The 26,614-nt window shown below is 43.5% G+C and overlaps 1 protein-coding gene across 42 annotated transcripts in view; it reads right to left on the bottom strand.

Annotated features, from left to right (window-relative positions):
• PNPLA4 (patatin like phospholipase domain containing 4) overlaps positions 1-26,614 on the bottom strand; it is a 624,040-nt gene that overhangs the window by 164,303 nt on the left and 433,123 nt on the right. For 28 of the 42 annotated variants that reach the window (XM_029604426.1, XM_029604427.1, XM_029604391.1 and 25 more), the window contains 2 exons: positions 21,514-21,569; positions 184-258 (listed from right to left, as the gene is read on the bottom strand). Coding sequence is in view for 7 of the 42 variants with exons in the window: in XM_029604380.1 (XP_029460240.1) it covers positions 184-258; positions 8,929-8,945 (92 nt within the window). In the remaining 35 variants the exon portion in view is untranslated. Of the gene's footprint in view, positions 1-183; positions 259-8,928; positions 9,052-21,513; positions 21,570-26,614 lie in introns of those variants that run through there. The other 14 variants (XM_029604379.1, XM_029604381.1, XM_029604404.1 and 11 more) reach the window with 3 other exon arrangements.

Genomic DNA, 26,614 nt, shown 5'->3' with positions numbered 1-26,614 from the left:
AGTAAGAATTTCACTCTCAGTTTATGTTGAAGTATTGCACAATTCAAATTAGAAAAATGACCTTCATCATACCAAGGACGCTGACCGCTCACAATGTCAAGTATGACTAATGTCTTTCTTGTGCATCATTTGCTGTAATCATTGGCCATATTTGTTTTTGCAAATAAAATGATCAATTTTTACCTCAAAAACTGTATCTTCGCCACGGAAGTGTGAAATCCTGAGCCCAACACCGACTCAGTGTTTCGAATACAGCATCTGCATCAACGACATACAAAATGAAACATTTCAACATATTATAGAAACATGGCAGAAAAACACTGCTGTTAGAAATATCTATTTTAAAAGTATTCAACTATATCCAAAACATGTATTGACAAGAGCAATGAATATCTACTCTCATCGGTGCTGTAAAAAGTATCTTCTTTTACAATGCATGAATAAACCATGTTACCTCTTCCATAAATACATTAAAAAAACTTAACTACTTTCTGTGCTGGCGATTTAACCATTGCTTACAGTTTGATTAGCTGGAAAAGCACTTCAGCGTCCTTCCGTGCGGTAATCTCAATCCTAGGTAAATAAACAGAGACCCACTGCCATCTTTTTGTTTTAGTGGCGGCAAACCTGTCAGCCAACCAAAATCTTCTTACAAAATATCAGCTTGATGTAAAAATGATCAGCAGCAGGAAGGAAATTAAATGAAAATAAAACAGCCAATCAATGTGTATGCTATTTATGTTTCAAGTTCACAAAGTGGAGGGGGTAGGGAGAAGAGAGAGTAAGACAGTGTGCATGTGGTGGGGGCCAGTGAGAGGAGAGAGCAAGAGACTTATGTGCAGGAAGGCAATGAGAGGAGAAAGCAAGAATTTATGAGGTCAGTGAGCAGAGAGAGCAAGAGTGTGTGGGGGAACAGTGAGAAAAGAGCAAGCGGTATGTATACAAGGGAGAGTGAGGAGAGATCAAGAGTGGAGAGGGCAGTGAGAGGAGAGCTGGGGAAGAAAGGGGAAGGAACAGCCAGAGGAAGAGCAAAAGTAATTAGGGACAGAGGAGAGGGCAAGACAGGAAGAAGGAGGTATAGCAAAGTGAAGCGAGAGATGAGAGCAAAGGTGAGAGATGGGAAAAAAAGTGTGGGAGAAGAGAAGAAAAAGATGAGAGTGATGGAAAGGAGAGGCAGGTCTAAAGATGGCAGGATATTGAAGAAGATAAGAATCCTGGATTGAGGGTCGGGGGAGAGGAAGGAATTCAGGGAAATAACGTAGGAGGACCGCGAGGAACTGCAGAAGGACATTGTGAGACTAGGAGACTCGGCAACTGAGCAGATGAAAATCGATGTGGAAAAGTGCAAAGTGATGCTCAGAGAACATAATCCCAACTATGGGTGCATGATGCTGGGTTCTGCATAGGGAGTCACTACCCAGGAAAAGGGTAGTGACTCCCTATGTAGGAGTCAAAAACTAGACAGGAAATTCTCTGCGCAGAGCACTGTGGCGCTCAAAAAAGCAAACAGAATGTTTGGAATGATCCAAAAAGGAGTGAAAAAAAAAAAAAGAAAATATAATTTTGCCTCTGTATCAAGCCATAGTACAAATGCATCTTGAATACTATGTGCGTGCCTGGTTTCGCCATCTCAAGAAATTCATAGCAGAATTTCTATGCAGAGGAAGGTGACAAAAATGATAAAGGGGATGGAGTATCTTTATGCAGGCTAGGCCTCCAGCTTGGAAAAAAGACGGCTGAGAGGGGACATGATAGAAGTTTATAAAATTATGACTGGGGTGGAAAGAGAAATTACTACTTACCTGATAATTTTGTTTTATTTAGTATAGACAGATGAATCCAGAACCAGTGGGTTATACACCTCTACCAGTAGATGGAGATAGAGCAAATCTGACATCACAATATATACATATTCCTGCAGTGACATCAGTCCGACAATATTCTCTAGCAAAACTTGATTATTAACAGATAACCATTCCAGTACTCAGCCAACAGGAAACCACTAGTCTAGGGGCTGGACTGCCACTTACCAGTACTCCCTGGAATATGTAGCCAGGCAGGAGGACCATAGCACAACAATTCGGCAGCCAAGGGCGGAAAGCTGGATTCACCTGTTTGTACTAAAGAAAAGGAAATTATCAGGTAAATAGTAATTTCTCCTTTCTTAGCGTTCAGACAGATGAATCCAGAACCAGTGGGATATACCCAAGCTACTCCCGAATAGAGCGGGAGACAGCCTGCAGTCCAGTCAAAACCGCACATGCAAAGGCTGCGTCTTTCTTCGGTCTGCACATGCAGAGGATAATGCCTGGAAAAGGCATGTAAGGAGGACTATGTCACAGATTGGCAGATGTTTGAGGGGAGACAACAAACTAACCTCTGCCCATGACACTGCCTGAACCCCAGTGGAATTAACCCTAACCTGACTAGGGAATGGCTGCTTAGCATCCAGATATGTGGCCATGACTATCTCCTTGATCCAGAGAGCTATTGTAGCCTGCAACATTGGCTCTGCCTGTTTATTCCCACCAGGAGAACAAACAGCCAATCTGTCTTTCTGAGAGGTTCAGAATCCTCTAAATATCTCAAGGTATGCCATTCGATATCCAAAGGATGTAACAGGCAATATTCCTCTGCATCTCTCACCCTGTCCAGAGAAGACTGGGAAAATGGACTAATTCAAGTGAAAATCCAAGATCACCTTTAGCAAAAAAGGAAGGAACAGTATGCAGCTGTTTCACCCCTGGAGTCACTCATAGAAATGGCTCCCACCAAGATAAAGCCTGTAGCTTGGATCCTCGACCTACCGAACAAATTGTCACAAGAACACCATTTTCAAGGGCAGTAACCTCAAGTAAGGTTATGCATCGGTCGAAAAGTAGGGCCTGCTAAAAATCCACAAAGACACTGAAGAAGCTTCACTCCTTTCAAGAAACTGGCCACAACTGAGTGAGCCGACAAGGCCCACCATTCATCTGCAAGAATTCCAAATTAAGTGGGATCTGAACCAAGCGAGAAAGAACCCCTCAATCTTCACACCAAGTCTCAAAACACTTGCCAAACCTTTACATTGGCTAAGGAAGTGGAGAACTTTCTTGCTCATAGCAAGGTGATAATCACCGCAGTAAAATATCCCCGCTTCAGCAACCAAGCCCTCTCCAGAACTTTACCATAAGACAATATCGGGTTGGATCTTCGAGAAGAGGTCCCTGTCGTAGTAGATCCCTGTGAGCTGAAAAACCAGAGGGAAGAATCCACTTTGTAAATCTGCATACCACGGTCTTATGGACCAATCTAGTGCCACCAAAAGCACCATCCCGCTGTGACTCTCAATCGTCCGAATCATTCTGCCCAACATGGGTCACGGGGGAAATGCATACAACAGCTCATCCTTCGGCCACTCCAGCATGAAGGCATCGATGCCCAAGGAGTTTGGATCTCTCCTGCGACTGAAGAATCAAGGAATCTTTGCATTGCGATCCACCATTAGCTGAAACATCTTGTTTGACAGTTCCCATTCTCCTGGGTCCAGATTTTGTCTGCTGAGAAAATCTACTCTTACATTGTCTTTTCCTGCAATGTGTGAGGCTGAGATCCCCTGAAGATGCACTTCCACCCATTCCATAAGTTGGGCTATTTCATGTGACACCTGCTGGCTCTTGGTTCTTCCCTGCCGACTGATGTACGGCACTGTTGTTGCATTGTCCGACATTATTCAGACTGCTCGACTGCAATCTGTCTCCAAACCGCAAACATGACAACCGCACCACATGGGCTTGCAGCCGATAAATGTTCCAAAGAAACCCTTCTGCACTCCAGCACCCTTGCACTGTCAGTTCCCCAACCTTGGAGGCTCACATCTGTCGTGAGTACTAGCCTGTCTGGTGAACTTAGGGAAATCCCTTTCCTTAGATGTTCCACTTTTAACCACTACTACAGCTGAGAACAGACCTCCATCGGCAGGAGAAGTGGAACTGAATAGTCTTGAGACTGTGGGCTCCCACGAGCCAGCAAAATGCGCTGAAGAGGACTCATATGTGCCCTCACCCATGGCACTACCTCCAGGGTCGCCGCCATCAATCTGAGCACCTGAAGATAGGACTACAGTGTCAATCGAATCGTGTTTGGCAATATCCACACCGGAGCCATCAGCTTCTGAATATGGCTCTCTGGCAGGGAATACACTGCCCCCTTTTTCGAGTTGAACTTGAACACCCAGATACTCCAGCGACTGTGTTGGCTGAAGATTGCTCTTGGTCAAGTTCATGATACAATCTAGCTCCTGCAACAAGATCACCTTGTGCGATAACCGGAGGCTGTCTTCCAGACTCTTGGCCCGAATCAGCCAATCGTCCAAGTATGGGTATACCAAGATCCCATCTTTTCTCAACTCCACCACCACCAGCACCATAACCTTGGAAAAAGTCCTGGGCGGTTGTCAAACCAAAATGTAGCGCTTAGAACTGATAACTACATCCCTAAAACATGAAATGCAGAAAACGGTGCTCTAGTTGGAAGTGGATATGCAGGTATGTCTCAGACGAATCCAGAGACATCAGTAAACTACCCCGACTTTACTGCCATTATCACTGAGCGCAAGGTTACTATGCTAAAGTGAGTTGCACACACATGATGGTTGACGCCTTTGAGATCCAGAATGGGATAAAAAGATCCTTTCTTCTTGGACATAACGAAATAAATGGAATAGTGGCTCATGGGTTGTTTGTTTTTTTTTTGAGACATGGGTTCGGAAACCACAGCCTGCCGACTGAGAAGTCTTGACAACATACATTCCACTGCTTGTCTCTTCTGTGGAGAGTTGCAAAGAGACACCATGAACGCATCTCAAGGAACAGTGAGAAATTGCAGTGCATAGCCATCTTGTATCACTTCCAGAAACCACTTGTCTGATAAAAACAGAGACAAAAGATCTCCTATCTCCTAAACCTGGAGGAGGGTTGGCACATCTTCATTGGGTGCTCCACTACCAGAGCCTGAACCTCATCTGGGCGGCCTGAGATGAAGAACTAGGATCTATCCAAAAGTCGAGTCCTCTGAAAAGCTGCTCCTCTGTAGGGTCAAAAACATGTGAATCCCCTTGTACTGAAGGCTCGATGCGCCTCTGGTAATAAAGAAACCAGGGAGTCTCCCCATAAGAACATAAGAAAATGCCATACTGGGTCAGACCAAGGGTCCATCAAGCCCAGCATCCTGTTTCCAACAGTGGCCAATCCAGGCCATAAGAACCTGGCAAGTACCCAAAAACCAAGTCTATTCCATGTAACCATTGCTAATGGCAGTGGCTATTCTCTAAGTGAACTTAATAGTAGGTAATGGACTTCTCCTCCAAGAACTTATCCAATCCTTTTTTAAACACAGCTATACTAACTGCACGAACCACATTCTCTGGCAACAAATTCCAGAGTTTAATTGTGCGTTGAGTAAAAAAGAACTTTCTCCGATTAGTTTTAAATGTGCCATTTATTGGCCTTCTCTTCCAGTTCACTCCCAAACAAGAGCGAACCTTTAAAAGGCAACTTCGTAAGATTAGACTTTGAAGTTGTAACAACCAACCAATTTCTCAGCCATAGCTGAAGCCTAGCTGCTATTACCAAAGCCACTCCTGTGACCGAGGTGTGGACCAATCACAGCCCGCATCTAACAAAAATGTAGCTGCTGGTTCCATTACTGCCAAAGATTCATCATCCTCCTGGGAGAGCAATAAGCAAGAGCAAGCAACCAGGGAACAATGGACAGGAAGCTATCTGCAAATTCATTGCTTTTGCTTCAAAGGCCTGTTTAAGGATAGTCTCAATTCTCCCATCGTGAGCATTCTTTAAGGTCAGTCCATCTTCTACCAGAACAGTTATCTGCTTGGTGTTAGCACACGCAAGTGCTTCCATCTTTGGAAAATGTAATTGCTCTTGCACAGCCGGGTCCAGGGGGTGCAGGCCTTTCAAGACTCGATCCCCTTTGAAATTAGCTTCTGGGGTGCCCCACTCAAGATCAATTAATTCTTGAATGGCTTCCATAATATGAGATCTTTCTTTGGCTCAGACATGGATTTAGTTCCAGCATCCGCGATGTCCGGGAATCAGGGCTGGTAACTCATCTTTATGAAAGAACTGAAACATAGTTCTAAACGGCTCCAATCCCAGAAGAATTTCCATCCTCCAGGAAACAAGGATCAGTTTCATCTGTGCCATCAGGATCCCCATAGGAAAGACTGGCAGCTGATCTAGGCAGGCTCTGACTCTTACTCATAGTATCCTCTATGCGGGGGTTTCATCACCAATGACCCAGAACCAACAATAGAGGTTGGGGCTGAGGACTGCACCTGAAGAAGGCAGAGAGATCCATCCCAAATCCAGGGGCACCTACCCTGAACCCACTGAACTGCCATTGCACCGCTGATGAATCAGTTAGGGGAGGTCCAAGTTATGCGACCCTTCTGGCATCTCTTTTCCCAGTCCCACACAATTGGTCTCTAGCTGCGGGGGGGAGGGGGGGTAAAAGGGCATATACCTTCACCGTCGTGCTCGGCTTCTTGCACCCGCTACGTTTCAGTTGTTTTAACAGCTAAGTCCCTGTTGGCTGAAAAAAACAGCTACCGGACCAAGGCACTCATCTGAGGGACCATGGAAATCACCTCAGGAATTCTCATCTGTGGGAGGGACCATATGGTATCACCACAAGAGAGTGGAGCGGGGTGAATTAAATTTCCTTCTTCTTTCTCCTACTAAAACTTAATGCAATCCCCATTAGGGAGAGGCATATCCACCATCTGCTGGAGACGGAGAATACGGGCGGGCTGATGTCACTGCAGAAGTATATATATACTGTGATGTCAGCTTTGCTCTGCTCCATCTGCTGGTAGAGATGCATACCCACCAGTTCTGGATTTATCTGTCTGAACACTAAGAAATAGGTAAATATAGGACAGTTATTAACCCTTTCAAATAATACTAAAACAAGGTCATTCCATGAAACTAATAACCAGCAACTGTACCCGTTCTACGCCCGGGTGGCGAGCCTTTTTATTGGCACATATGCTCTTGTATAAGCATCCCCCGCACTCTCCCTCCTACCAACCAAGCTGTCTCCCGCACTCCCCCACACCCCCTCTCCTCTCTCACACACACATTCTCTCTCACCGGCATCCCCCACATGCTCTCTCTCACACCCTCCTGCTCTCTCTCACCCTCCCCTCCCCGACACACATTCTCTCTCACCGGCATGCCGCGGGACCTGCGCCATTCGTGGCGAAGATGAAGGCCCGGGCATGCCGATCGCAGCACATGGGGGCCTTCCCTTTTCACCGAACAGTGCACCGGGCCTTCATCCTCGCCGCGAATGGAGCGTGTGCCGCGGGACGCGCTTCATTCATGGCATGCCAGGGTCTCCTCTGCTATATTCTGCCTGTCCCGTGATGGCTGCTGTCCTTCGTACCTCTGGCGTGTTTGAGCGGCCTGCGCCATCTATCGGCGGGCTGGGGAACATGCACGAGCACTGACAGACACACTACTAAGCCCAATATATTATGGATTGTAGAAAGTATTTTTTTCACTCAGCTCATGTGGAATCTGTTGCCAGAGGACATGATCAAGGAGACTAGCATTGCGGGGTTTAAAACAGGTTTGGACAAGTTCTTGGAGGAAAACATTATTAGCCAGGTAAACTAGAAAGCTACTGCTATCCCTGGGAGAGAGCAACAGGAATTAAATTTACTTTATGGAATCTGCCAGGTACTTGCGACCTGGATTGGCCACAGGGACGCAGGATGCTGGGCTCAATGGACCTTGGTCAGACCCAGCGTAGCAATCCTTGTGGATGAGGAATGCAGAAAAGAGCACAGAAGAAAGAGGAAGAAGACGTGTGAAAGGAGAGCACATAGAAAGAATAGGATGAGGAGACAAGTAAGAAAAAAACAGAAAGGTATAGAAAAAGAAGGAAAAGAAAGTATTAAAATATCTGCTGCTGGTAGACAGACAAAGGACTAGAACTGAGACAGAAAAAGGAAGGAGGACACCAGCCAAGACAGAAAACCAAAAAAATGGAAGAGAGACAAGGGCAGAAAATGAGAAAAGAGAACAAAAAAATCAAGACAGACACACCAAACGTCAGAAACTATTTTATTAGCTGACAGACATGAAAAAAGCAATTCCCAGGGGGAGGAGGAAGTGGGAAACTCTGCACAAACCCCTCCCCACTGCTAACCTCAGGATGAACTGAACTCAAAAGTTCTCAGGCATTACTGTGCATGCCTGAGACTGTAAAACCAGAAGACGTGCTATATTGGCAGGCAGGCAGGCTTCATTCTCTCACTGGAGGCAGGGAGGACAGTGTTTCCTGGGTGCACAATGACCACAGCATGAGCATGTTTCTACACTTCAAACTGTGGACCACATTCACTAAGATTTTTCTTCCATTCTGGTTTTATGGGAATCTGCTTAGTAAATTAGGCTCTGTGTTCGCTGCATGGACGTTAAACTCTACAGATCACATAACCTTTCTGTTGGGGATTACCGGTCCTACTTACTGCATAAAATAGTGCATGGTATTTAGAAAACAGAAGCGTTTACAAGTTTTATTTGATCCCTTCTGTACTATGCTATCTTTTGGCTTCAAAAACCAGCCTTGCAAGCTGCTCTTTAGTGACTTGAGTGTAGCGGGTAACGGCATTTGATGTAAATCTTAAATATATACTTAAAGTAACTAAGCTGCGCAAAATCTACTTAGCATTTACCAACTTATGAGTTCTTTAAAGCTACAAATTTGTAATTTAGCTATGCAAAAATTAACTGCATCTTTTCCTTTAACTCTTAAATGAAAACATACCCTGATTCTCTCATATTGGAAGATTACATTTGCAGTAAACATTAAAAGCATCTGTTTTTCCTTCACTTTCTTCTGTACACTGCCTCTTACCTGGTAATAAATAGCATACATTTAGAAAACTGCACTGGTGAATGGTATATCCTGTGCAGTACGTAATGACTGAATAATCAAGCAGTTTGCATCAGGACACAGAGCACACTGGCAGCCATTACCGAAAGCAGGGCTGAGGCAGTGACGCGAACACAGACAGCAATCTTTTCTTAAAGAGACAGTATCCTATTTTTTTCTAACCATTAAAAGTTATAGACCATGCCTTTTTGTTGACAGCTTCTTTGTTGACCTTCATTTTCTCATATGTAAATGGACTAACACCGCAACCACAGTACTTTATTCAACTTTCAGACCCAAAGTGTCTGCTTAAAGTAACTATTGTACAAGGTAAGTATATAAAGCAAAGATACGGTAAATGAACATTTTTTTAATTTCTAATATTGAGAAGGAGTGGTCTAGTGATTACAGCAGTGGGCTTTAAGCAGCAAAACCAGTTTTCAAATTCCATTACTCATCCTCCTTATGACTTTGGGCATGTTGCTCAGATACCTACTTAGATCATAATAAGCTCTTAGGTAGGGACTTAACTTACCCTAAAACTTGATACCATTGTACAGCACTCCAAACATCCAATAGCATTACAGAAATAAGTATTAGATTTGATTGTGTTATTCATATTTTGCAGTGCCTTCATGTTTTCATATAAAGGTTTTAAACTTTTATTATAATCTAGTGTTAAATGTTATCTATTCATAGCTACACTGCATAGTATAAATTATAATTATCCATCAGTTTATCATAAATTTGATTTAACATTTCAAAATGTAATAATGAAAAGACATTTTTAAGTTTTTAAGTTTTCATAGCACTAAAGTGCAATTCAAAAACAGCAAATTAGAAACAGATATAAAGGAGCTCTGTTGCGCGTCCCAGCCATGCTGGTGCCGCGACCGGGCCTGCTCACCTCGGGCTGCCCTCCACGGGCTCAGTTCCGTCCTCCCTAGCTGCAGCAGCCAGCTCTCAGCGTCCCCAGCGCCTGTCCCGAATGCCTCCGGCTTCACAGGCCTCACAACGGCGCTCCCGCAGGGTTTCCACGTCCTTGGCCCCACTCCTAGGCGCAAGCGCAGCCAACGCTCCCTCATTTAAAGGGCCCAGGGTCGGACGCTTCCCGATGACGTCACGTAGGCACAGTATTTAAGGTGAGGCCCTTCCCTCAGTTCCTCGCCTTGGCAAACGGGTTGTCACACTTGTGTGAAGCTAGTTGCCGTCCTGTGTTCCTGCATTCCTTGTTCCTGTGCTTGTTCCAGTATTCCTGCGTTCCTTGTTCCTGTGATTGTTCCAGTGTTCCTGCGTTCCTGTGCTTGTTCCAGTGTTCCTGCGTTCCTGTGTTTCCCGTGGTTCCTCCTGTGTCCCAGCGTCTGTTCCTGATTCCTGTTCCACGTTCCACTACCCAGGTTGTACCTCCTCAGACTGATACACAGTACTGACCTAGGCTTGCCTCTGACCACGCTTGGACTGATACCCGGTACTGACCTCTGCTTGCCTCTGACCACGTTTGGACCACTGCCTGGAACTGACTTCTCCTTGCCACTGACCACGCTCGAACTGATACCTTTAACTGACCTCTGCTTGCCACTGACCACGCTCGAACTGATACCTGGAATTGACCCTTGCTTTGGCTGACCATCCTCGGATGGATTCCCTGGCTTTGACCCTTGTGCTCCATTCGGACACTCTGCTACTCCTGTGACCACCAAGCCTGCCCTGTTCTGACTCTGCCTGCGGCCTTCCTCAAGCTAGACCACTAGGCGCTGCCTATCCTACCCGGAGGACCTTCAGTTCCTGCCTGGTACCCGTGGTCTCCGGTACTCTTGATTCCGGTCTAGCTCGCCTGTTCACCGACAGCCGTGCACCTCTACTCTTGGTGGGCACACCTCTCCGAAATCTCTCTGGGAGACCCCCAGAGGCCCACCTAAGCCCAGGCAGTCCGGGAATCCAAGGGCTCGACCCGCAGAGCCCCCGGACCGTAACTGGTGAAGCTCCAGTCAGCCTCTGTCTCCTTGTGTGCTCCGCCTCCTGGTGGCAGGCACCCTCTGGGATCCCTCAGAGGGCTGTACCAATCCTGCGCCAGGCCAAGGGTCCACCTCCAGCGCAACAGCTATCATAGAAAAATGAGGACTCAGTAATAAATTAATCAACCACATATCATAATCATCAGTCCAAAATGTTCAATTCAAATTTTAAAATATTTCAATATGAACCCCATCATGATTAAGTTAAAAATTGAAAAAATTGAAAACTGAAAAAATGTTAAATGTAAATATTTCAAAAGTAAAAAGCTTTAAATGCAACAAAAATTCAGTTTCAAACAATCTACATTCCAAAAGGGCTGGAAAATTTCCCCAACATTTCAAACCAAAACTTCTCTTAAAAGTTGATGTATAGCCCTGTATACATCTGGTATAATAATAGAAATTAGTAATAATAATTATAATAACGCTTGCTTCAAGATGCCAGATACCTTTCAAGCTGAAGAGTTTGTTCCAAACATCAGACACTGACACGATCCATTTTTCAGCTACTTCAATGTATCAAGTTATAGGTCTCAGTCCCAAACTCCTTAAGTCCAGACAAATTTTGTTCACTGTGCTCATTCCTTTTTGTAGCACTTTTGGTACTTTGATTTTTTTTTAATTTGGATTTCTTTTGCTTTTTTTTTTTTAATATTTTGAACTTTGGGAATTCAATATGACTGATTTCATGTTTGATTATTTTGAATTAAACATTTTTGGACTGACAATTATGTTTTGGGCATGGTTTATTATTGCTGATTTAGCATTTTGTCCAATATTTATTTATTTATTTATTTTTAGATTTTTATATACCGGTGTTCCTATATGAAATAAAGATCACATCGGTTTACATTGAAACAGAACATGAAAATTGCCAAAAGGCATTACATAGAACAAGGTTATGAAACTTGGAACAGTGTACATAAGTTCAAAATTTAACAATAACGTTGTAACATTGATGACCAAAAGATAAAGGAGAAAAAAAAAAAAAAAGACTAAAAAAAAAAAAAATCCTTTAGATCAATTTCTTCTTAGTTATTTTTTAAATTTCTCTTATCAACAGAGACCAACTATCAAACCTATTTGTGGTACCGCACTTGCATATATAAGCGGGTATATAGACTTTTATCCTAGTTTTTTATAAACTGCACAGTGGAAGCTGAACAGTTTATAAAATGCCATGTAGTTCTGCTCTGAAAGTAAGTGCATTTGTTTCAATACACGCAAATATTTCTTATGCATGGAAGCGCTCATTTTCTCTACCTATTTTATAAACTTATATGCAAAAAAAATATAACATTTACATAATAACCCTGATTTCTACCCAGAGGCAGGTATTTTATAAAGTATGCGCGAATACCATTTTGAAAATACTTACATGTGTATTACCAGTTTGCCGATACGTCTGAAAGTTCACCCAGTCCATCTCCTTTTCATTTACACCCTTTAGCATTTCACCCTGAACCTGCAACAGGGGAGGTTCTATTATGAGGCAGGGTGAGGTGTCCGCCTTAGGCAGCAAAAGTTTGAGAGCGAAAAAATGTTCCCAACCAAAAAAAAAAAACCACTCCTATGGTACACTCTTCACCTTACTAAAGATCAGACCCAAAGAGACGCCCATCCAGCTGCAGACCATAGATCAAAAGTGTGGGGAGGCTGCAGCACAGCCCATCCTGCCATGGCCCAAAGACTGAAAGCCTGGCAGAGCCCATCCCCCTGTGGCTCAAAGAGAGGCCCTGAAAGCTGCCGTGGATCCCATCCCACAGCAGCCAAAAAGAGAGGGGGAGGCCCTAAGAGAATGTGTGCTTAAGAGAGAGTAGGAGCCTGTATGTGTGTGTGTGTTAGAGAGCCTGAAGCATGTCTGTGTGTGAAATTGAAAGGTGAAAAGGATCAATGTGTGGAGAGAGACGAAGAAATGGCAGAAATATTAAACGAATACTTCAGTTCGGTGTTCACTAAAGAGGACTCTGGAGAAGGACCGTTGATAGTTAATAAGAAACTGGAGGGGAGTGGAGTAGATGTAACTCCGTTTACAGAAGAGAATGTATGGGAAGAGCTAGGAAAAATAAAAGTGAACAAAGCCATGGGACCTGATGAGGTCTATCCCAGGATACCGAGGGAGCTCAGAGATGTACTGGTGGGTCCACTGAGTGACCTGTTCAACAGATCCCTAGAAATGGGAGTGGTACCGAGTGATTGGAAAAGAGCGGTAGTGTTCCCGCTTCACAAGAGTGGGAACAGAGAGGAGGCTGGAAACTACAGGCCGGTTAGCCTCACCTCGGTGATGGGAAAGGTAATGGAGTCGCTGCTGAAAGAAAGAATAATGAACTATCTACCAATCGGAAGAATTGCTGGACCAGAGGCAGCATGGATTCACCAGGGGAAGGTCCTGTCAGACAAATCTGATTGACTTTTTTGATTGGGTGACTAGGGAATTGGATAGAGGAAGAGCGCTCAATGTCATCTACTTGGATACGGTCCCGCACAGGATTGTGAATAAAATGAGAAGCTTAGGAGTGGGTGCCAAGATGGTGGCCTGGATTGCAAACTGGTTGACGGACAGAAGACAATGTGTGACGGTAAATGGAACTTACTCTGAAGAGAGAGCGGTGTTAAGTGGAGTGCCACAAGGATCGGTGTTGGGACTGGTCCTGTTCAATATCTTTGTGAGCGACATTGCGGATGGGATAGAAGGCAAGGTTTGTCTTTTTGCAGATGATACTAAGATCTGCAACAGAGTGGACACGCCAGAAGGAGTGGAGAGAATAAGACGTGATTTAAGGAAGCTGGAAGAGTAGTCAAAGATATGGCAGCTGAGATTCAATGCCAAGAAGTGCAGAGTCATGCATATGGGGAGTGGAAATCCGAAAGAATTGTATTTGATGGGAGGTGAAGGGCTGATATGCACGGAGCAGGAGAGAGACCTTGGGGTGACAGTGTCTAATGATCTGAAGTTGGCGAAACAATGTGACAAGGTGATAGCTAAAGCCAGAAGAATGCTGGGCTGCATAGAGAGAGGAATTTCTAGTAAGAGAAAGGAAGTGATGATCCCCTTGAACAGGGCCTTGGTGAGGTCCCACCTGGAGTACTGTGTTCAGTTCTGGAGACTGTATCTCCAAAGGGATAGAGACAGGATGGAGGTGGTCCAGAGAAAGGCGACCAAAAAGGTGGATGGTCTTCATAAAATGACTTATGAGGAGAGATTAAAGAACCTAAATATGTAAACCCTGGAGGAGAGGAGGAGCAGAGGTGATATGATACAGACTTTCAGATACTTGAAAGATTTTTATGATTCATGGTCAACAACAAACCTTTTACAATAGAAAAAAATCAGTAGAATTAGGGGTCAAGATTTGAAGCTCCAGGGAGGAAGACTCAGAACCAATGTCAGGAAGTATTTCTTCACGGTGGTGGATGCCTGGAATGCCCTTCTGGAGGAAGTGGTGAAGACTAAAACTGTGAAAGATTTCAAAGCGGCATGGGATAATTACTGTGGATCCATAAAGGCTAGAGGATGGGAATGAAGAGTAGAGCCATGGGGGTGGCTTGCTGGAATGTTAACTACTACCTGGTTATTACTACCCTTACTCAAAAAATCCCTTGCATGTCTAACGCAACCCCAACATTGCTCTCTGCTTCAATGGCAAAGGGAAATGTGGAAAAGAGGATTAGCATTCTGACAACCAACAAGGACTGAACTTCATAAACTGGGTAAACAAATAAGCGTGGGGGTAGCTTGCTTATTACGGCTGTTACTACCCTAAACCAATTAAGCCTGATACATCAGTTTGAATACATATACAGTGCTGCTCTCTGCTTCTACGGCAGGGGGAAAAGTGGAAAACAGGATTTACATTCAGGTAACAACCAACGAGGGCTGAACTTCACAATCTGGGTAAACAAATAATCATGGGGGTAGCTGCTTATTACGGCGGTTAATACCCTAAACCAATTAAGCCTGATACTAGGGATGTGAATCGTTTTTTGACGATTTAAAATATCGTCCGATATATTTTAAATCGTCAAAAATCGTTAGAGGCGATATTTAATAGGAATTCCCCCGATTTATCGTCAAAAATCGTAAATCGGGGGAAGGGGGAGGGGAATGGGGAGGGCGGGAAAACCGGCAAACTAAAACATCCCTAAAACCCACCCCGACCCTTTAAAATAAATCCCCCACTCTCCCGAACCCCCCCTAAATGTCTTAAATTACCTGGGGTCCAGTGGGGGGGGTCCCGTTGTGATCTTCCACTCTCGGGCGTCAGGCGCGTTGATAGAAAATGGCGCCGGCGCCATTTTGGTTCCTGTTCCCCGATGTCACGAGCGTAGGAGATCGCTCCCGGACCCCCGCTGGACCCCCAGGGACTTTTGGCCAGCTTGGGGGGGGCCTCCAGACCCCCACAAGACTTGCCAAAAGTCCAGCGGTGGTCCGGGAACGACCTCCTGCACTCGAATCGTGTTGCCGTACGGCCGGCGCCATTTTGCTGTACGGCAATATGACCATATGGCCGGCGCCATTTTGCTTGTGTGCCGGGTCAGGAGGCCCCCCCAAGCTGGCCAAAAGTCCCTGGGGGTCCAGCGGGGGTCCGGGAGCGATCTCCTACGCTCGTGACGTCGGGGAACAGGAATCAAAATGGTGCCGGCGCCATTTTCTATCAACGCGCCCGACGCCCGAGAGTGGAAGATCACAACGGGACCCCCCCCACTGGACCCCAGGTAATTTAAGACATTTTGGGGGGGTTCGGGAGGGTGGGGGATTTATTTTAAAGGGTCGGGGTGGGTTTTAGGGATGTTTTAGTGTGCCGGTTTTCCCGCCCTCCCCCGATTTACACGATATTTATAAAAACAAAACCGCTACGATCCGATTCCCTCCCCCCCCAGCCGAAATCGATCGTTAAGACGATCGATCACACGATACACATCTCTACCTGATACATCACTTTGAAAGCATATACAGCGTTGCTATCTGCTTCAACGGTAGGGGGAAGTGAGGAAAACAGGATTTACATTCAGACATCATCCAACAAGGCATCGATCTGTGTAATCTGGGTAAACAAGCATGGGGTAACTTGCTTGATGCGGCGGTTACAACCCTTAACCATAAGCCTTATGCTCACCTTTGATGCAACTCCAACATTACTCTCTGCATCAATGACAGGGGATGGCAGGAAATTTGAATCAAACCAACAAGAGCCCTGAAGTTGGTGGTTGGTGAAACAGATACGTATGGGGAAATAAGTGTGGAAGCTTGCTGGGCAGACTAGATGGGCCGATTGGTCTTTTTCTGCCATCATTTCTATGTTTCTGTGTTTTTTGAGGGTCCATCCCACATCAAACACGTTTTACAATATGCCCAATATCATATGGGTTCCAAGAATCTTTTTTGCAGGGTCTTCTGGTTTTACACCACAGCAGTGCATGTAAAAATAATATGCTTGTTGTTATGATATTTTTACCTAAGAAGACTATGAATGTCCTTTATCACGTAAAATCTGTTATTGTAAATGCACAGTTTTTAATTGTGTATGGTGAGGATGGGAATAAGAGGGCACCAGGATTGTAAAATTTGCCTAGGGCACCTAATACCCTTGCACTGACCAGAAGAGAGGCCACTACATGCAGACCCCCACCACTCACCCATCACCCACAAACGATAGGGAACTGTGGGGGGGGGGGGGGCAGGTGGTAGGGTACCTGTGAGTGTGGCAGGTTTGCCAGCTTCCCAGAAATGTATCACTGACTATCTGCCATTTCTTTGGGACTTCTGACCTCTGCTTTCTCCCTTCTGCAGTATTTCAAATCACCAAAGAAGCCAGACTCAAGAGAACCCCACCACCGCCCTTGACCCTCTCCTTGATTTGACCTGTTCTGTGCCTTGGAGCACTGGAGATGCCATCTCATCCCTCACCTCAGGCAACAGATTGCCTTGAGCCACTTCTGCCCCACAGGTTTGCCCAGACCTCCCAACCAAAGATTGCAGATAAGTGCAATGTCACTTGCATTAGTCAATTAGCAAGTGTAAAATTGTATGGATAAGTTTGATAATTTATACATGTATCTCACTTATAAAATAGCAACTAGCACACGTACTTCTTATCCCCACCACGGGACACCCCTAGACATTTTTATTTTTTTTGCGTTGGTAAAAAGTGAGCGCAACCCTGAAAATGCACACGTATTTTGGATGTTTATAAAATAGCATATTCATGAATACATGCTACTTCTGTGCGTATATGCTATTTTCCCACACTGAACTCCTTTGAAAATTTCTTCAGTGTTGTGTTGTTGTTTTTTTTTTAATTATGGTATTGTTTTGAGTAATATTCATATGGCCATAGTCTCTATGGAAAATGCAGTCTCTAAATATGTTTGTCTGGCATGGCACAGTACATACCCTCATTTGATTAAGCTTCAGCTTGTGAGCAAACAGGGCAAAAACCTATCAACCAGTGTGTTCTTTTTTAACTTGGGATCTTTTAAGGATGTTTTATCAATATACTGTAACTGCAATCTATGCACCACAGACATTTAAGTCTTTAGATGTGTCCCCTGAGTGATCAAAGGTTAAGGACCCTTGGCACAAAAGATTGACTTTGGAATTGAAAAAACTGAGGTAGACATCACAACGAAATTATAGTCAAACAAGCATATTTGCAGAATGTGATCTAATCATCAATGTAATCAGATATTCTCTTAAAATGGCCTGATTGTCTGTCACCTCTTGCTGTAATCAATAGCAAAGTATATTGGGAAGGGCTCATTTAGAGTTCAGGGTTTTTTTTTATACACAGCATAAGCCTTGTTAACTTCTACTAATAAGTCCACATTATTATTTGTGGCTCTTTAACAGATCATTAAACTAATTAAAATAAGAGCAAGGAAAGCATCTGCATACTAATCTGTTTTTGCAACGATATGGTTGGAATTAATTACTAGCTATACAAATGCCAGCAATTATTCTAGATTGTTCTGGAAAACAATCTAATCAATGATGACAAAATGCATAGCTGTCAGCACCAGTCCGAAAGTGAGGGAAAGTTTATTGGTAAATAGCAGCAAACAGAAAATAGTAAAAAAAAAAAAAAAATTGCTTCAATCGATATTTAATAAACCTAAACCTAGTTTTGTTTTTTTTTTATAATGTTAATGCAGACAAACAAAAAAAAATTAAAAAGCTAATAAAATGTCAGCAATGAATAAAGAAGGCAAGGTCAATGAATGTCAATGTCTGGTGACCATCTGTCTAGAATTGATTGGTCATGTCCTAGGTTTCTAAAAGAACTAGGCTAGTATAAATAGTGGCTATCTACATAGAATACCCACTGTACAGAAACAGCAACAGAATATGGGCATGGGGCAGGATTTCTGAAGTTACAAAGCTCACTGGGTTACTATGGACATTAGAATAATCCCCCAGCTGAAGAGTTCAGCCTGCTAGAAAGCTGAAGATTGCCGCAAGCAATCCATAGGTGCCAGCAGGAAAAGCCATTGCTCCTCAGATAGCCTCATACATTTATGGCTTTATTGCAGTCTGTGCTGCAATGTATATCAGCACTACAAACTGGCATGGATGATCATTTTTCTACCCAGAGATGTTATTCTTTTGGGTATTAGGGACTTTGCACCATGTTCAGATTTATTACTGTTGCACTGGAGGATTTTGTAACATTAGCATGTGGTATCACTGTCAAGCTATAAAGGTCTGTATGATCCAAGAACAGTGTATAGAAATTAATATATTAATGATAAAAGGTCTCCAACCAAAAAGTTAATCCAGAAAATGGCAGATTGTGGTTATGTTAAAACAATACAATCAAATTTGGCCTTGAGAAAATTTAGGGATGTAAGAAAACTAAATAAGGGATTTTGGGGGCTTTTTTTTGTTTTTAAGTATTTTGTAAATCTCATGGTGGAATTTGCAAATGATAAAGATCCCAGATAAAATGCAACACACATTTTCAGTTTCAATTTTTAATTAATATTTTATAGTTGACCACTGTGAGCTCTTGATCTGAGTGATGGCATTAAGAGCACCTGAAAAGAACCTTTTTCAGAATGCAAAGCATGATCTGTTTCTTAAGGTTAATGGTTAATTATCACCTTTGAGCTCTGTAGAAGATGATTTATGGCAAGCGTACTGAATGGGTGAATGACTTCCACATGTAAATCTAAATGGTTCCATCCTTTTCTGATAATAAATTGATATTACTGTGAAATTTGAATGCCACTGAGCAAATGGAAAAGCCCACGATCACTCTCTTAAAATGCAGTTGAAATGCTTATTTGAAATATTTGAAATTGAAATAAAATATTTTTTGACAATATGGAATATATTCTACCCTATGGCTTTTCTACACATATATATTTCTAACACATAGAGGAATAATTGAAAAAAAAAAAAGGGGTTTTTTTGTTTTGGGTGTTTTGTTTTTTTTTTTTGCCTGGTCCTACTAGATTTCAGCATCTGGTCAGTTTAGAGTATAATTACAGACAGTAATCCCAGTGCAGCACCATTTGCATGTTGATGACCGGGTAAACCAGAGTATGACAAAATTCAGGGATGAGAGGAAGGGTGATGGGTAGCTAAGGTACATGGAACATGCAAAAAAATATAAAGCAATGGAACACAACTTTTTTTCAGGGGTTACGAGCCGGTACCGAGTACTGGCACCTTTTCCTCCACTTGCTTGTTTTATCCTGTGGTCCCTCAAAATAAAAGTGCATCCTGCATGTGAATATCCAAATCTTTTTTTTCACAGAAGATAACACAACTGAGCATCATTAGTAAGGATCCAGTTTTCAGCAGCAGCAGCAGTAACTCAGAAGTGGATTCTATGGCTAAGGTTAAAAATGTGTTTAGCACAATTTCTTGAGATTGTGTGTCATGGTTACACAAGTAATCTATTTTTATTGAATTGTTTTTTACACTTAGGTCTGGATTCACTAATGCCGCAAGGCATAGTGAATCCCAGCGGTAATGGTGGGGGGGGGGGGGGGGGGGGGGAAGCGGGGGGCGGTCCTGCGCTAGCCGGCAGTGATTGCACCTCTGCGGTGCGATCGCTGCCGGCGTCGCGCCGAATAGGCAGCGATACGGAACCTTACCGTTTCGCTGTCTGCGCTGTCTTCACAGAGTCGGCCCCATTGACGCCCCGACTCCTCCTCTTCCAGGTCCGACTCCGCCCCGATGTAGCTAGCGCATGCGTGAGCTAAGCTTTAGAAAATAGCCCCCTTAATATATTGTCCTGAAAAGGAACTGAGGATCTAGAGAATACTCAAACGTACAATTATTTGCACTTGATAAGTCTTGCAAATCTTACAAATGTTGACTTAAAGAACATTGAGATATATGTAATAAATTGTGGAAATTTCTACAATCAGTTTCATGGTAAAATTACAGGGAAATCCCAAAATCCATGGCATTCAAGCATTTTAGCATGCCAAGCCCCATTCGCAAAGGTTTTCTCAAATTTTCAGCACATGGTCCACTACATGCAAAATTGTATTTATATTGAAAATTAGTGAGATGCTGCATGCAATATCATGCAAAACTGCTTATTAATATGAACAAGCATCCATTTCAAACAAATGTGTTTTTCATCATGAAATCGCATATTGTCTTACCCAAGAAAAATATAAAAAAACTTTTGGATTTTTTCAGTTGGTTTACCAGAAGCAAAGAGAGGAGCCTCCCCAGGCTACCAATGCTGTTTGACACGACTAAGTCCATCTAGGGCTTCTCTTCTCCCTCCCATCCCCGCAAAAAAAGCCAGTGAGTGACTTCATGGGCTCCTCTGCTCTCTCCACTGCCATGAAATATGTTGGGGCCTCCCCATTCCTCTTGGCCCCCTGCTTTCCACACCCCCTGGAAATATGTTGGGGCCAAAGCCCACCCAGACGTCACTTACCCCCTTCCCTGGTGTCGTTGGATGCAGAAAGGAACAAGATCAATCCAGTTGCCTACTACCCACCAGCTACCTTTTTAAAATAATGGCCTGCCCCAAAGCAATAAAATGGACATAACATGGCCGTAAAGCAATATTACCATTAAAGCAAGCTTTGTGGCCATAAAACTTGTTTATAATCATACCTTACAGCTGAAATACTTTATTGTCATAAAATAATATGATGTCATCCGGCTGATCTCTTTTTTAAAAAGGAGCCAGCACGGCAGGAACAACTAGTGTGGAGACCATCCTAGTGGATAGAACAGCAAGCTGTAAGCCAAGGCTCAAATCCTTCCGACACTCCTTGTGATCTTGGTCAAGTCACTTTATCCCCCATTGGGATCCTAACCTTCAAACATTTTCATAGTATTTCATTTACACACAGAATTTCCATTCTGCTTTATAAACTGTGCAGCGGGAGCTCTGAAAGTATGTGCATACGTTTCAGTTGGTGCGAGTATTTGCAAAGCAATGAAATCACTTACTTTCTCTTCTTATTTTATAAACATACACGAATATGTACACATAATAAACCCACCTGGTATTTGCATATACCATTTTGAAAGTACTTATTTGTATGTGTACTTGAAATCACAGTTCACTCATACCTCTGCCTGCGCACCCAGTTTGTCTCCAGCTCATCCAGTTCACTCTGGTCTCCCACCTACAAATTGCAGACAACAGACGTCCAATTGCATTTGCTCTAGTCAAATAAAAGGTTGTAAAATTGTACAAATAAATTTGATCGTTTATGTATGGCTATCTCCTAAAATAGCAACCTCTGCTCATACTTCTGATGCCACTCCAGAACAACCTCCTAGACCACCCTTTTTTATGCGCCAGTAAAATGTATATTCAAAAATGAAAATACACATGGACTTGTGATGTTTATAAAAATAGTATATACATGAATACATGCTAGCTACGCACGAATATGCCCTCCCTTTTACTCTTCTCTGCTCTCCCCCACTTCTGGACTTCTCCTCTCCTCCCCTGATTCTCTCCCCATCCCCGATTCTCTGGTGGGCAGGGTGAAAGAGAGAGAGAGAGACTAGCAGTGGGACAATGGGAGAAGCTGCTATGCGCAGAAGAAAGAGGAAATCGGTATTCTAGTTTTGTACTGCACACAGAGTCTGTTTTTTTGGGGGATTTCCATTTCATTTTTTTGCCTGCACATTTCTAATTAGGCTCAGTTATTCTCTATTTGGTGATGGTCTATCTATTTTCTGCAAGTACGATCGAGCTGCGGTATTCTGCTATTGTGTAGGGACCTATAGCAGTCTTGTTCATTGTGGTTTACCCAAAAGGAGGTATATAGGTGTTGTAAGGCCCAGTGTATAATTTGCAGCACTGCATTACCTTTTCATAGGAGAGTTATTGCTGTTGGAGTCCTGTTAATTAGTGCGGCTTTAGTATGTCAGGTTTGCTACATGTGTGCTGTGTTGGGTGGGATATTTTTAAATAATTTTTTTTTTTGCAGTATTTTGTAATATTTCACAATGTGCCTGGTAGTGGAGGGAGTTTGTGCTACTGTTATTTAGATGACATTAGAATGTTTGTGTATGTTGAAGTGCAGGGGAAAATATCCTGCTCCGCCTCCTTGATGGAGGTATATGGGTGTGTGTGTTGCAGGGGGGGGGGGGGGGTGTTCCTTTGGTCACAGAGTCCTTATTTACAGAACTGAAGGTACCGGGTTTATATTGGGTTTCGTTTGCACATACAATGAAAGAATGAACTTCATGCAAGAGGCAGGGTACAGAATATTGGATCTGATCTCCTCCCCCACTAGTCTTGAGAAATCTCTGGATGAGCAGAACTCAGAAGTTCACAGGTATGCTGAAGACTTGGGCAGGGGCCTTCAGCGTTACCACCGATTAAGCAGCTTTTGAAGACTCAAGAGTGGAATGCAGCATATTTCTACACAGTCTGTGAGTGAGAAAGAGGGTAATGGGCTGTAAATAAATGTACGAGATGACAGTGCTCAAACGGAGAAGGGGAATAAATGGTGGGTGGCGGTTAGAGAGTAGATAAACAGGGACAGTAACTGAAGTCAAAGGAGGATGCGTATTTTCATTGTTTCTAGGCCGGGGTGGGGGTGGAGGTATGAGGGGAGAGCAGGTGAACAAGAACAGGGGCACAGGTCAAAGGGGATTCATATTTCCATTTGTTCTGGGCCAGAGGTCCGCAGCCTTTGGCATGTGTTCCATGGCACTAGACAACTGAGCATGCTCTGACTTCTGCTGCAGAAGTTGCACTTATCCAAACATTATCTCCTGCTGGCAAGACCGGCCCCACAGCAGGAGGAGATGACATTTGGTTTTAACGTGATTCCTGCTGCTGCGTGTGAGGCTTGGAGCTAGCTTCCTGATTCAGTAGCGGCGGTGGTCGTTGTCTGCTCAGCTGTCCAGTGTTGCCAATCCCTGGCCTAGAACAAATGGAAATATGAATCCTCCTTTGACCTCTGCTTCTGTCCCTGTTTACCTCCTCTCATGCCACCTCCACCATGGTGAAAAAGAGAGAGGACCCCAGGGTTGCCAATGAACCTTATCCTGCTGGTGATTGAAGAAGTGGCCCAGGCCCTGAGCCCTTGTGTTTGTTGTGAGCTGGTGTGGGTGGGTAGGTATCTGCCTGGGAGTCTGTGTATGTGTGGAGGAGAGAGAGAGAGTGTGTGTGTGTGTGTGTGTGTGAGACAGAGATTGCATGTGAGGGAGACAGAACATGTGTGTTAGAGATGGTATGTAAGAGAAAGCATGTGTCTGATTTCATGTAAGAGAGAGAGGAGACAGAGAGAGCGAGCATGTGGGGGATTCATTTCAAGTCTCCCATATGGCAGTGCATGATGCAGCCATTGGACAAGCCACTTCCACTGCAATCAGAGGTGGAGGTGCAGTTGCCTCAGAGCCCATGCAGGAAAGGGGATCTGGCATGGACACTCAGGTGGGGGGTAACACCAACTGCTGTGGTCCTTGCCAACTTGGCTCATCTGCCAGCAGTACCAACTGCTGCCACTGCTGACAGACGAATTAATCACGAACCCAAGCAGTGAAAGAATAACAAGTTCAATCTATAAGTGAAATCTCACTGATCAAACAGGTATTCTGAGAGAGATGCGAGAAGCCCACAATAGCAATATATTATTAATTATAAAGTGACCATCATACAGTACTAGGGCTGCATTCAAACTTTCCCATCAATGTACTGAAATTATAATCATTGGTCAGATTGCTATAATTGTGTTTTTCTGATACTTTTTTTAAGCAATATTTTTTCTGTACATAACATATAGAAACATAGAAACATAGAAATGACGGCAGAAGAAGACCAAACGGCCCATCCAGTCTGCCCAGCAAGCTTCACATTTTTTTCTCATACTTATCTGTTTCTCTTAGCTCTTTGGTTCTATTTCCCTTCCACCCCCACCATTAATGTAGAGGAGCAGTGATGGAGCTGCAACCAAGTGAAATATCAAGCTTGATTAGTTATGGGTAGTAGGGGAAGTAGGGGAAGTAACCGCCGCAATAAGCAAGCTACACCCATGCCCATCTGCTTTACCCAGACCGTGCCATTCAGCCCTTATTGGTTGTTTTTCTTCTCCCCTGCTGTTGAAGCAGGGAGCTATGCTGGATATGCTTGTAGTATCAGTTTTTCATCTCCCCTGCCGTTGAAGCAGAGAGCCATGCTGGATATGCGTGAAGTATCAGTTTTTCTTCTCCCCTGCCGTTGAAGCAGGATATGCATTGAAAGTGAAGTATCAGGCTTATTTGAAACAATGAAACAATGAAACAATATGTCTTCAAAATGTTACATAAGATAGTGAATTTAAACTTATCTTTTTGATTCTCTGGGAGGAAAGCCATAGCTAACCATGCACTCTGTAATTATGTGCTCTTTATTTCACATTGCATGACTCTGAACTTTGTGGCATTGAATTGAAGCTGCCAAACCATTGAGCACTCCTCAAGCTAAGTACCACTTCTCAATGTTGCCAGTCAAGCCTAGAAGTCACCATTTGCATCCCTCACATGCATCACCCCTCACATGCATCAAGAATTTCTATACCAGGATCTCGTGTTTGAGAATTCCCAGCAAAAATGCATGCATGAAAACAAATTATTCCGCACATTCTGCAATGTTGTTCTCAATCATGTCCACCAATCTGTGATTCTGATTCTGGATCACTATGCATCCAAAAAACACAAACTGAAGAAAGGTAATCATCAACAGAATGGAAGAGTCAAATGCCAGAAGACCATCAGAAGTACACTGAAAATCAAAACACAGGCAGAGAAAGAATATGTGGATGTAAGTCTCTTTACTCTTGCACTTTCATGTGATTTTTATTATTTAGTGTGAGTCACCTTGGATAAAGGCACTCAAGAATATTCAATCTTCCTCTTTCAGATTTGTAAAACATGGGTGAAGATGCTTGCAAGTGCAAATATCGCATAACACTCACTTGGAAGGGAATTTCTGAACAGCAGGATTTGGAATGGTGGAACAGTTCCTGGAAGGACCCAACTGACTGAAACATATTTACCAAATGTCTACCTTGATGAAAAAGAAAATTTACAACTGATGCTTAAAGATAAAAAAAATTGCAATTATCTTTGATGAAATAAGTGATGATGATGCAAGATCAGATCTGAATATATTATTTGCACCATTGGAACCTGATTGCAGTGGGCATGTAAACTCCTTTTTGGCAGATACAATGGGGCCGATGCAATACAGTGCGCTCAGGGAGGGAGCTTAGAGCAGGTCAGAAGGAGTGAATAAATCAATATTAAAATGTCGGGCCCTTAATATTAATTTATTCACTCCTTCAATTATTGCCCATTGGTATTTTCACTAACATTTGTCAGTGAAAGGACCAATTCCCTTTCAGGAAAGCCTTCTGAAAGGTGATTGGTCCTTTCACTGACATGTGACAGTGAACAGACCAATCGGCAATTGGTCCCTTCAGAGGGAGGAAGCTTAGGGCTGGTCAGACTTGGTGCCGGCAATCAGGTTTGGAAAATGGATGCTGAATTTATCAGCGTCCGTTTTCCTAACCCGTAGATGTATGCAGGTTAGAAATCCGACGCTGATAAATTCAGCGTCCATTTTCCTAAGCTGTGGATGTGCGCCGGTTAGGAAAACAGATGCAGATAAATTCAGCGCCCATTTTCTTAACCTGCAGACAGCCACTGACAGCAGACCTCTCTTGGGCGCGTGCTGTCGAGGCACTAGGGGCGCACAATTGCCCCTAGCACCTTCTTGGCAGCGCGAGCCCTAATTTAAATATTGCATTGCGTCCCCAGGAGAGATGCCTGGGGTGCGTTAAGAAAGCGGGTGCTGAACACTCAGCGCCCGCTTTCAACGCACTTTGCATTCCCCAATGTTTTTAGATGTTGTTAATCACTCAACTGTTGCCCAAGCTGTAGTCAAAGTGATAAATGATTATCAGATTGATTATAACAGCATTTTAGTAATCGATACTGATAATGCTAGTTATATGAAAAAAAGCATTTAATTCTGTGTTTCCAACTTGTGTGCATATCACTGTTTGGCACATATTGTTAACTTAGTTGGTGAATCATTCAGAAAGTCTTTTCAGTTTGTTGATACATGTATAAGGTGCTTCAAAAATATATTCTTTAACACTGGTAATAGGAAAGCTAAGAACCTCTGTTTCATGAACAAAAAACTACAAGAGAAATCTCCAGCTAC

Source organism: Rhinatrema bivittatum, chromosome 5 (assembly GCF_901001135.1).
Source record: "Rhinatrema bivittatum chromosome 5, aRhiBiv1.1, whole genome shotgun sequence".
NCBI lineage: Eukaryota > Metazoa > Chordata > Amphibia > Gymnophiona > Rhinatrematidae > Rhinatrema > Rhinatrema bivittatum.
The sequence above is the reverse complement of the archived record's forward strand: the minus strand, read 5'-3'. Positions and strand labels throughout refer to the sequence as shown.